At 42.0% G+C, this 12,674-nt stretch overlaps 2 protein-coding genes across 4 annotated transcripts in view; one reads left to right on the top strand and one right to left on the bottom strand.

The window, feature by feature from the left end:
• LOC119712050 (ethanolaminephosphotransferase 1-like) overlaps positions 1-12,337 on the top strand; it is a 58,675-nt gene extending 46,338 nt beyond the window's left edge. Inside the window, exons 8-10 of the mRNA XM_038162867.1 lie at positions 1,723-1,903; positions 4,847-5,029; positions 6,135-12,337. Coding sequence (XP_038018795.1) covers positions 1,723-1,903; positions 4,847-5,029; positions 6,135-6,200 — 430 coding nt within the window. The 3' untranslated portion in view covers positions 6,201-12,337. The remainder of the gene's footprint in view (positions 1-1,722; positions 1,904-4,846; positions 5,030-6,134) is intronic.
• MAPRE2 (microtubule associated protein RP/EB family member 2) overlaps positions 9,695-12,674 on the bottom strand; it is a 99,357-nt gene continuing 96,377 nt past the window's right edge. For all 3 annotated transcript variants that reach the window (XM_038162901.1, XM_038162909.1, XM_038162929.1), the window contains one exon: positions 9,695-12,667. In XM_038162901.1, the coding sequence (XP_038018829.1) occupies positions 12,596-12,667 (72 nt within the window). In that variant the 3' untranslated portion in view covers positions 9,695-12,595. The remainder of the gene's footprint in view (positions 12,668-12,674) is intronic.

The following is a 12,674-nucleotide window of genomic DNA, read 5'->3' as shown; positions in this document are numbered from 1 at the left end:
CCTGTGCTGGGTGGAATTCTGAAGCTGACCATCCTGCACTCTGTGAAGTACTTAATTGTCTTCCGTGTCCTTCTGTAAAGCTCTCCTCTGTATGAAGTCTGCAGATAATTGCTATCAGATGTAAGCTAGGCAGGTGGCAAGCTGTGATTACATCTAAGAACTGGCTTCCTGCACCCAAGAATTTTATACTCAAGTTTTTTTTCCCAGTGGCCTATTTTTATTAATGCTGCCTGCCTTCCCCTAGTGTTTGCTAGCTCATTTCACTCATCTGTCACTTCAGGTCTCTCAGGTCCTAAGTGTCCTGGAGGAGGGACTGTCACTGCCTGTCTTCAGGAATTAGTGGAAACTAATATTAACATTTAAATTTTAGAGAGTCCATAAGACAATGGTGCATCTCTCCTACACAGCCCTTTGTGTGGTACTCAGTGCAGTTACCAGAAGCATGCACAGCCCCAGGTCTGGGGCAGGAAGCGTGGAGAGTTGGGAGATGTAGGGCAGGAAAGGCTGAGGACCTGCAGAAAGGCTGGGCTCTGACACAAGGGGCTGGGAACCAGCCATGCAAGATCTTGTTTGGGGATGACTGAGAGGAGGAGGAGGGAAGCACCTTGTGCATGTCAGCCCCTGGCAGTAGCAGCCTTTACCACAATGAGCATGGAGGGTTTGGTTTCCTTCCTTTCCTGTCAGGACTTTTGTTTAGTATTTTCCTTTTCGAGTCATCACTTGACGTAGTTCCTCTCAAGCCTTCTGCTGGGCTTGTCATTCTTCTGAAGAGAAGAGCACAACAATTTTAAACTACCTGTCAGGTTTGCTTGAATGATGCACGCACAAGCTCTTTGGTGATGAAGGATTTGAGGTTTCCAATCATCTCCTCTCTTTCTTCATCCTGATGCCTCTTCTCAGTTGTTATTTTAGGAGTAGGTGATTCCTTTTTGGCATGAGAAAGATATTTCTTGGATTTTTTTCTAGCTGTTTCTATAAATGCATTTGTTCAAAGATTTTAAACAGGACATTTCCCAGTACATTTCAAACACAGAATTGCTCTTCTGAACTGGCTGCATGAAGGAATGGTTTATGGTAGTGAACTTAGAGTTACTATTTCTCTAGCTGATAAAAATGACAGTCATTTATTACCTTTAAAAAACAGCTTAAAATACCCAAGAAAACACAATGCATCTTTAATTTTCCTGTACTCAAATTAGCCAAAAAAGCCTCCCCTTTAGGCTGTATTTGGACTAAAGTACCTAAATCCTAAAGTACAGAATGGTCAAGTAGCATGACCTCCAGACCTAAACAAGAGCAATACCTGCCAGCCACGTGCTTCACTTTGCTGCTGCTGAAAACGTGGGTGTATTGACTGAAACAAGTTTATGTCTCATATTAGAAGCTTCATCCTCTAAAGCTGTGTATTTTGAATTCACAGCATGTCTGCATGCTTGAGAGTACCGCAGCTCACTTTGTGTGAGTTTACTGGTCCATTGCCAGGCAATGGTGAGCAAGCAAAGCTGATCAGGAGCTATGTGAATAAATCAGTATCATTTAACCCCAGAAATAAATGTTACTTGGGTATACTACAATTTCTTGTAAAATGTCTGGTATCTAGCACATTTGCACTGGTTCCAAGATGAGTTCTTGGGCTGAGTTTGGTCTAGAGTTTGAAGTTACTCTGTAGAAATAGAATGGATAAAATTACTTTCTCTACAAAATTATTGTATTTATTTCCAGAGCACATTTAAAGAAAACACTGAAGAATGATTCTCTGTATGAAGGACTGCTACCTCTTGTGTCACCTCTGTTGCTGTTCATTCTTCTTACAGTCTGGGTGGTTTTATCTCCAAGCAACATATTAGCAAAGCAACCCAGAGTGTTTTTATGGATGGTTGGGGTTGCTTTCTCAAATGTTATTGTAAGTATTAATAAGTATATTTGAGGCGGTGATATTATTTAAAGATAGCTTTCTATTTTTCTGTGAATAAGCAGAAGGGAGCAGAAAATGTAGCTAAAATCAGCAGAGTCACACAGCTCTTCTACCTCTGTGTTACACTCTGTCTCATAAAAAAACACCACAACACGTGTCTGGACTGGGGACACTTACGGTACTGAAATACTTCCTGTGCCACAGTGGAACACTTTTGTGAGGGTTCTGGTTTGTTTTCTGAGGTTTATGAAAACCCTGGGGACGCCTTACTTCCAGAAATATAACAAATACATACAGGCAGAAGTGGGGATTTGTCAAAGTAAAAGAAAGGTCAACACTGGCACAGATTTACTAGCAAGAGTGGAGGGCTTGTAGCTTTCCCTTGCTCTTGTCTGCAGTTCAGCTGGTCCTACATTTTCCCATCACCATTTAGAAAAAGGCAGTACCAGTGACAGCATGTTTTAGGGAAAGACGTGAAGAGCTATAGGGGCCTTGTAACAGCTCTCTGCTCACAGATTAGTTTCTCTACCACATCATGGTGACCAGTTTCCCCCCTTTCATTCCCAAGGGACCACATAAACCTCTGTGCAGTTCTAGCATGGGCAGCCAGACAGGGGTGGTGAGCCCTGCAGGTAACCCAGGGCTTTCTTCTCAGGGATAAGCCAGGAGAGCAGCCAAGCAGAAAGGTGTTCTTGCATTTAAGCAAAAATACCCTAGAGGATAGTGACTAATGTCATCTTAGGAAAATAGACTCAACTCCATCTAAAATCTTGCCATTGAGCAATGCTGCATCCAGTTTAAAAAGTGGAAGGCTAGAAGTGTTTTGTACTATGAGACAGATCTTCAAAAATGTGAGGTTTTAAAAGATAAAGTATAGCCCCTTTAGAAATATGAATTCAGGAATAGAAAAAAAGTTATAATTGCGATGTTTGTTAGATGTATCCTATAAACGTACATTTCTGAGGGTCACAAATCAAACAGCTCCATCTTAAGGACTTAATTTCACAGAAATGAGTTGATTTTCAGATGTGTTTTATTGTATGCACTATTCATTACCTAATCTACCCCTTTTTCTTAAGAGAATAGTGGGGATTCCAAAATGAGAAATACAATTGCTTCTTGCCAGTAGGGAAATTGCTTTCAGAGTTTGGCAGATGGCACATTCTGCACATACATCTTAACCAACCAACAGTGATTGTGGCAGGATGCTTGCAGAAGAAAAATAGTAAGGCAAACCAGGGGTTTCTTTACAGGCTGCAGTTTATCAGAGACTGAGTGCAATACATATTCTTCAGGCTTTTTCTTTTCCCAAAACATACATTGTAGTGTTGGAGGCTCGTGTGAATTAAAAATGTATGCATGTTAGCTGAAAATTTTAACATTTTAAAAGGAAGCATTAAAAATGTATGGGTGTTAGTTGGAATTTGTAACATGCTAAAGCTGAAAATCAAGCCTGCATTTCCTTTCACCTTTTCTGGTTCCTTAGACATGTTTCCTCCAGCTTCAGAGGAAGGCTTGTCATGGCAATATTTTTCTTCTCCATGATAGCCTGACATACTGGGTTTCCATTACCTGTTCTGCAGACCACAAACTGCAGACCATGGTTCTCTACCTGCCATCCCAGTTCCAGTATCTGGAACTTCTCATGCCTTTGACCATGTATTTGGTCACCCAAATATGTAAGTATAACAGTGGTTTAAAACAAAGTGAAATCCAACCTATGGTCAGGTTCAGTTATGTAGGCAGAAAAATTACAGCTTATAGATTGCTTTAGGAATTTATGTTACCCTCTGGAATGATTCCCAAAGGACTCATAAAACCAGTGTTATTAAAAAAATTCACAATCAATACTGAGAATGTAAGTGAAAATATTAACATTAGGTGCAAAGGCTTACTTCTTCCTCTATTCAAAGTTAATTATTTTTTCATGGTTTATTTTTGCATTCTTCAGCTTCCCCAGCATAGGCAGTAAAGCCAGTATTTCTTTCCTATGGTCAGATTCCTACTGCTGCTGTCATAAGATTTCAGGCACTGCACAGGGAATGAGTTTTTCATTCTTCTGCTGTTTTCAGGATACATAAAATCTATTTTTAACCACATTTCAATTTTAAGTGAAACTTAAATCAATAAAATATTTCAGATGGGTCTAAATTCCTTTTCTTTTTTGTAACAGGCATGATATATATGAGGCACATTTTTTAAGGAGCCTAAACCAGACAAAACACTTGGGTGTGCTTAATTGCTTTTAAAATACTGAATTTCAAGTGAATTAGTGTCATTATGTTTCCAGAACTCAGTAGAATTAAGCTAATTGCCTTCAGTTAAACCATGGACCATATATTCATTTTTTCCTACCATTCTGAGTAGGATCCCTTTCTCTGGGCCCCCAGCTGCATCTCCAGGGAGCCCACTGCCATGATCGAGCCAAGAAATTGATGTTTTAGTACATAAAGGAGTGCTAGAAAAGAGAAACAGGATGTGAAAATGTTGTATATTGTCTTCCCTCCCTTCTAGACAATGAACCAGAAGATATTTCTGTCAGGCTGCATGATTAAAATACCAGCACACTCTCCCAGTGAATTATTAGGTGGTGGCACATTTGATTTGGGATCGCAACTTAATGAGCCCCTGTGAAAACATAAGGTGGCAAACAAATTCCCCTTTTGTGAAGATGTGCTTCCACTTATCAAGTGTTTCAAAACATTGTCTCCAGGAAAGGGTGTATTTTAGGCTGTAATAATGTGCTCTAGGACCCAGTGAGGCACAAAGGTGTTCCCTACAGCAGCCTTCTCACCAGAAACCAGCCCCATGTTGAACTGCAGCCTTGTTTCCCCCTCACCCAAAGCAACCCGCGGAGAAAATGGAAATACTTTTCCTTAGACCCTCGGGGCTGGCCCAGCGCTCCTCACCTGGCCCCTTTTGCTCCGACAGTGCAAGGTGATCATCTGCCAGATGAGCAGCACGCGGCCAGAGCTGTTCCACTGGTTCCTGTTCCCGCTGGCGCTGGTGGTGTACGCAGCCATCTCGGGGCTGCTGGGCCACATGGAAGAAGTGGTTCTTGGCGTGTTCACCGCCCTGGTCACGGCTGCCCATGTGCACTACGGCGTCTGTGTGGTAAGCAGAGGGGTCTGGAAAGAGTTTCTGGTTGAGGCATTGTCTGGGAGTCTGTTTATGTTTTTTTGGTTTTTTTTTTAAGTCCTGTGTGTTGTTTTATTTAGTCTAAAGTTAAGAAAAAAGAAATCGGCTTATTGCAGGCAATGCCTTTTTTGCATGGGCAGCATCTTCAGATCTTCAGTGACTTGAATTATTCCAAAGTAGCCAACTGGTTTCAGCTTTAAACCCAGAAGTAGAATATTGATAGACTGGTTTTACGTAGTAGTCAACCCATGGGGCACGAATGCATCCACCTCTCTTTTTTTGCCTTTCTTCCTAAGGTCACTTGACTGAAAAAATATGAAGGTAAAATGCAAAGTGACATAAATAGAAATAATAAAATAAGGTCAACTTTGCTTTGAATCTGCAGGCAAAATAGCTGTCCCAATTTTTTTCTTGGCCCTCTGCTAGCATCTGTCAAGCTGGTGACATGAATAGTTTTCCAGTTCATTCAATCTTACCAGCACATTTTTATGTCTGCTACATCTCAGTCTTGTCGTTGTCATCTGAACTACTGCTTAATTTGAGTTGTACTTTGTTGATGCCCACTTTTCTAAATTATCAAATGATCCTTTAGCAACTGTTTTAAAGGCTTTACCTTTTAGATAAAACACCCTGCACGGTGAAGGTCTCATTTCAGAGGGAGCTGGTCAGCATTCTTTTATTTAAGCCACAGCAATGGGATGTAAGGATTTTTCTTTGAAAGCAGCCTTTTGTCAGCAGACATTGCTGACATGGTAGAGTCTACCCAAGCATCGGCACGTGCCCGTTGGTGGGGGTCAGAATGGAAATACCTGGTCAAAATTCACTATTGACTGAGGGGCCCAGCTCCATCACAGCTTATGTCACCTGTAAATCTGGTCTGCAGCCATTTAACTTCCCAGCAGTGGGAATGTAAGGAAAACAGCTCTCTTATTTGAATACTTACAGGTCCCCGTGTACTCATGGATCTCCATGAGTACGTGAGGACTGTGGTTGGGTCCTCCTCCTCTTACTGGGAGAGGAGAGGCAGTGAATTGTGAAGCACATACAAAACAGCTTACTAATCTCTGTGGTTTCTCTTCAGGGTAGGCAGCTGAGCGAGCACTTGAATATTTACATCTTTTCCCTGAAGAAACGCGTCCAAGAGTGAACACCTGCACTACGATCAGACTGTAACACTTGACATGGAGATTTGCAGCTCTTCTGATGTGATAAATAGCTGGAATGAATCTGATTAAAATAACCAAAGAATAGAATAGCACAGATATCTGAACCACTGCAACAATGAGCTATGCAGCCAGATGCCTCGTCTCAGAGGAAGATGCCTGTCCAGCAGAGAACTTTACCAAGTTGTTCTGTTGATATTTATTCTTTTTACCAAGCCATGTTACTTGCCTCTCTTTTGTCTTCCTCTGCCTTACCACTGTGTCCAAAGTCCTGGATAAATGCATGCTGGGTTACACAAGATCTTAGGTGGTTTCTAACCAGCACCGGTTTTACCCAGCCTAGTCACCAGTGGGACCCCAGCAATGCAAACCCTCCCTGTACATCCTTCCCACTCACACATCTGTGCCTGCTTCATTTGCCGTATTTATTTTCTCACAACTCATTTCTTCCACACAACCTCCTGAAAGGCTGATGCACATTTAGTCTTTTCCTCACCTCATTTGAATGTGTGAAGACAAGGGAATGAGCTCAGAAAGCTACGGGTACAGTAAAGTGTTTTTGAAATGTACAGTTTTTTCCCCATTCTCAGAATTGAATCTCAGCTGACCTGTCAGAAATGTAGGCTTAATACAGCAGCAGCTGGCCCTTCTATTTATTTTCTAGGCAGTAACAAGCACATTGTTTATATTTCAGTAGCAACAAACAATATAGCCTACAAAGGTAAACAGCTGAAAATAAATTTGGCCAGCAAACCTTCCAAGATTTGCATATTTCTCTTCAAAACTAGTTTCAGTCCAACATCATCTACCAGTGCAAAATGCTAAACAAGTCATTATTTGCCTGTGTGCTTGAAGTAAATTCCTGTGGTTTTAGAAAATGTCATAGGAAAAAGCAACAAGAAAAATTTTTTTTGAACATTACATGTTTGCATGCAGATGTAAACTGCTCCCTTCATCTATAATACATGTGGGTTTTCTGTGTGCCTTGGAGAGGGAGTAAGAATTTGAGTTTCATGTCTTTTCATATGCTGCCCTAGCCAGAGGGCTTTTGTGGCCTTGAAGCACTAATTAAACAATCTGTCCACTTCCCCAAGGTAAGCAAAGAGGAATGTGATTGACAGCCTGGCACGTTTATTAACTATTTAACCATCTCACTTGCCAGAAGCCAGGTGGAAATGCAGTTTTTGAGCTGCTGAGCGAAGTCTGAAGTTCATCTTTTTCAGTTCTTAGACTGTTTCTGTGGGTTTATCACTAGCCTGATCATTTTTGGCCCCCAGTTAACTTACCCTTACATCAGTAGCTCCTATTAGTATTTTCAGCTGAGCCACTGGCAAGTTGTATGAGCAGCCTCAGCTTAGGCTGGTACCGCCTGTTATAGCAGTTGCCCTACCACAACACCAGCAGGGCTGATTTCCCCAGGCAGCCCTTACCACAGGCACCAGGGGACAAGCCTGCACATCAGCTTCCCCTGTTCACAAAGCAGAAATTTTGGCAAGTTCCTTCAGGTTTGAAAGAATCCATGTTCCACCGACCAAACAAGCACATGGAGCGTCCCGGCCCCCAAACAAACATCAGATGAGTCACAGTTCAAGCAGCTCCAGGTGTGAGTCAGGCAGAGGGGACAGGTCATGCTGGAACACTGAGCCAGAGGTTTTGCCAAGAGCCAGGCAGGGAAGGGAGGATGCCCTCTAGCTCTACTGTGGTCCAGCACAGGAGGCATCTCCCAGGCTTCCTCCCCGTCGGTCTGGCAGCCATACCCTTACCCTGTGTGATGCCCAGAGAACAGGGGGTGTCCACAGAGGTGCTCCATAACCGCCTAAGGACTCCCCTGGAGTAAGTCTGAAGTCTCTTTATTTAATGAGGTTTGCCAAAAAATGTAGTTCTGACTGTATTTGGAGGAAAGTGACAAGTTTGATGTTGCTGCACGCACCCAGCAGTCTCAATATTTGATGAAGTTAAATACCACATCTGATACCTGATACACTGCCACAAAAGTCTCACCTGCTTTTTAAAGGCAGTTTGTATTTCATCTTTCCATCACAAGCATTGAGAAAACTCTGGTGAGAAAAGAAGTGGGATAAAATAAACAAAAATAACTCCAACTTGAATGTGGTCATACAGGAGAAAATCTGTGGACAGGCTTCCTTTTTCCATCTGTCTTGCACTTATTTAGGGAACAGCTGGAAATAAGGTTCACAGAAGCAGTGCAATTTGATGCCCTGGAATGGACTATTTTGAAATATTCATCAAATGAAATGATAAAACTTGAACTACCACAACTTGCCTGCACTTGTACCTTTCTAAAGAGAAAGTGAGTATCACTTTTAAAGGGCATTAATGTCTGGCCAGTTTTTTCACCTTCTATATGAAAACATGGCAAATAACTTTCTTTTTCCTCTTAAAGCAATTCATCACTACAATCTGTATAAAGACAAGTATAAAAAGAGATCATGTATTGCACAATGTGTATATTGAATTATTATCTGTCGTAGAGAGAGAGACAACTGGTTCAGTGAATGGCAAGAAAAATGCTTTTGTTCATAGGGCTGTACAGTCACAGATTTATTTTGCAAAGTCAGGTATGTAGATGACCTAATAGTCTAACAATATCTTTTTTTTGCTCACATTATGGCAGAAAGTTTTCAACTATCTGAATTGGAAAAGATATAATTTTTTTTTAATGCTTTAGAGCATTTGTACTAACCCAAGGACATGCCTTCCTCCTGGTCTTATGAAATGCAACTAAACAGGAGCTGCTCTCCCAGGTTTGAATGCTTGGGTTGGAAACGGGCTCCTCTGGTCTCTGCTTCGTCCTCCCCTCCTTTGTCAGAGGCCCAGGGATACCTGGATCAGTGGGGTGCAGGCTGGTGGCTCACAACAGGGTCACATCAACACAGAGGAAAAGTGTCCTGATCCAAGGCTCAGAACTCCTGCACTTGAGCAGCAACTACTGCAGCTACAAAAGACCAGAGCTGTGAGAATTACAATGAATTTTCCCCCTTCTCTCCCAACGAAACCTCACACTTTAAAATCTAGGTGACTTTTAGGTACTGCATTGAAGATTCATCCCTGAACACCTGGCCACTGCGAGGAAGCCCACTGGGAGCTTTGGGACCTTTCTGTAGGGTTCTCTTTGCCTCCTGGCTGCTGCCAGTTTTGCTTCAGACTGATACCCAAGGGAGTTAGCACTCAAAAATCTGTAAGCTTTTACCATAAAGAAAAATGTGCTGTTTACATGCACATACATACATACATACATGCATTTTCTGTTTTGATTTACAAAAGGGAATACAGTTGCTGAGCTCTTGGGGAAACAGATGCTATCCACACACACAGCGTAAGTGAACTTCTGGGTTTTTAAAGCAGCTGCCTTTTTCTTCCTGCTCCCACATGCAGCCCCTGATGAATCAAAAATATGTGTTTAATCCAGAAAATTATTATTTTAGAATGTTCCGAATAGTCTCTAGAGCTAGACAGATTTTAACATATATTTTTTTATTAAATATGTAAAAAGATAAACGCAAGTCAAGTTATTCACATATTCAGACAAAAATCTACTCTATCATGCGACAGTTTGTGGATAATGTAAAATGACTGATACATCTGAATAAGACTTTTTTGTATCTATTATGCCATTACTTATCTATTTATAATTAACAATACATATGTTTACATTCCTTTCAGTTTACATTTAATATATAACCAAAGCTTTATGGTGTGCTATTTAGTAAAGGTAATTACAAATGCATATTAAAACCATAACAGAAGAATGGGTTACTCACAGGGGGTGGAGGGGTGGGGGGGAAGGACAATTTTTTCCCCTTCAGAACACTGCTCTCCCCTCAGCACAGCCACATTTCTGGTGCCCCCAAAGAATTTCACTGCCCTGGCTCCCTACATCAGTCACTCCCCCCTTGATACAAGCAGTGAGAAGGCTATGGTCCTCAGATCAGAAACAGGATGCAAGGAATTTTCAGGAAACGAAGTTCAGCTTTTTAAATTTTTTTTTTCATATGTGCTTCAAAAGAGAGGAAAGAAGAGAGGCACAACAGCCTGGCTGTGAACTGTCTGGAGAGTTCAGCAACCCCAACCATTTGCACCTTCAGAAAAATGTTTTCCCTTGAAGTGCTCTCCATGTACCTGCTCAAGTATTGGCAGAAGGATGAACTCCAGTAAGCAGAGATGTGCTGATGAAATTAAGTTTATAGCCTGATCCCAAACTCCTTGCCCCATACAGAGATCCCATAAAGGTTAAAGGACATTCTGGAGTCTGGAAAAAAAATCAGTAACTGCTCTTCAACAGTATTATGAAGAACTACTGTTTATTACAATGACAATTGTAATAAGTACATATGTTCTAATAAACACAAATACAACAAAAATGACAATTCCCCCATTTGTGGTGATTCTTGGAAATAATTATTTTGGAAAAACCACAATTTTATAAACCAGACCTTATTTGTAACCAATTGAGATGGGAGAGGAAAGCGCTGGCCTGCAGGTTGCAGTACTTTGATTTCATCACTGGGTAGGATGTGAGGTCAATACTGGGTGCAGGGCTGGGAAAACTTCAGCCTGCAGGGTCCAGAAACTTTTCTGCTGTGCAGGGGAAGGATCAAGGAACTGGAAATACCTGTTCTGGTGTTCAACAGCATTTTATATATTGGTGGTGCAACACAACAGCAGGGTTCTCACATTTAACTAAGAGCCACTTAGCTGCAGAAGATTGATTAGGAATGGAAAACTGCATGTGCATGTGTGTGTGCCTAGGGGCTGATGTATTGGAAACCCTTCTATGGAAGCATAGCTGGGGACCTAACACTTTAGAAGCCTATGGACATCTGAAATGATTTAGCTGTCCAATAGGCTGTGGAGTTTTTCAGTGAATGCCAATTGGGATGGGACTTCCACGTACCTGCTAAATCAGCACAACAAACCAGAACTCAGAAAATGAAGTGAGAGACCAAGAATACCAGGCATTAAATAACCAGAGAGACTACAATGAGCAGTGGTAGGAGAAAAACAAGGAATGCTTTTTATACTTCAAGATACCTCTCCTTATAAAATACCATCATGTAGAACAGGGCCATGGGACCACACTGGAAGGGAACACTCCCACTGCAGACATCTCCAGTGCACACGAGGTTCTGCACCATACTGGCCTTGAAGGAGGAAGGTCAGCCAAGAGCAGAACCAGCTCTCTGCCCTCAGTTAGATGGTCTCCTTCTAATGTGTGCCCTGTCTCCAGGAGGACGCCTCACTGCTTCTCCATGCTTTAGAAGCAGCCTTAAACTTGTGAAGTGTCCACCATCCACCTACAGGGGAGTTTGGGGTACAGTTTGGGGCCAGTGCTGCTGCTGTTTCCCCCCATACTTTGCACTAGTGACCAAATTTCTGTCTTCTATACTTGTATGGCTGGGGCAGCGGAAGGGGGAAGGAAAGTGGAAAGAAATGGCTGGCCTACTTTCTCCTTTTCTGAGAAGAGGGAAGCCAACAATGATGGTACAGACTGTGTCCTGCAGCTACACTTGTGTCAAGGAGATTTCTCTCCTCCCTCAGCACTGAGCTCTGCAGAGGTAGAGCTGTGGCTGGAGGCTGGGACTGGATTCCTCAGAAAGGAAGAAAAGCTGGGAAATGTCTATTGACTAGTTAGGAAACTGGGAGGGTTTTCAAAAAGCTTAAGTGGGTGTCTGTTCCTCCAGAAATCAGCCAAAAAACATACCATGCAGCCTTCTAACAAGCTTCCTAACACAGGGGTTTAAATCTCCCCGTGAAACAGATGCTCTGCCTTCCATTTGTAAAGGCAGGAAAGGAATAAATGTGAGCAACACAAGCGTTTTCCTCCACAATACAACCTCATCGTTATGGCTTGAGTATGACATCCACTGTATCCCTTTATTTCAACTGGTAGGCCAAATTGATGCCCCAAGGCAGATGTACTAGAAAATGCAAAAGCACCACAAAGTGAGAGACACAGCTAGTGGTACAGAACTCCTTGCCACACAAAATGCCAATATAAATATGTTAGAACAAGTTACAAGTGTATCATACTTAAGACGAAAAAGAAAAAAAAATAAATATATATATATTTTAAAGAGCAGAACAAATCTCAAGCAGCCAAGTGGTGACGTTGCAGTGATGTACAGTAGGTGATGTAGCCCTACAACCTCTTGGGAAGATACACTGAAAGAAGACGCCTGCAAATGCATCTTGGCAAAGTATTGGTACAGAATGCAGTGGTTGGCTGGCACTCACTATGGTACATAAATGTTAATGGCAGACTGGGAGTGAACTGATTTCAAGTTTGAGGCCGCACATGTTCCATTCTCCAGAAGAAAGTTCTCACACAAAACGAAAATTGTCAGAGATGCTGCATGAGTCAGTACTCATCCTGCTGCTGGGGCTGTTCATGGACTTGCTCTTCACCTTCATGCTCATCTGTGTGGCTCTCCTGTAGG

This window comes from Motacilla alba, chromosome 2 (genome assembly GCF_015832195.1).
Source record: "Motacilla alba alba isolate MOTALB_02 chromosome 2, Motacilla_alba_V1.0_pri, whole genome shotgun sequence".
Lineage (NCBI taxonomy): Eukaryota > Metazoa > Chordata > Aves > Passeriformes > Motacillidae > Motacilla > Motacilla alba.
The sequence above is the reverse complement of the archived record's forward strand: the minus strand, read 5'-3'. Positions and strand labels throughout refer to the sequence as shown.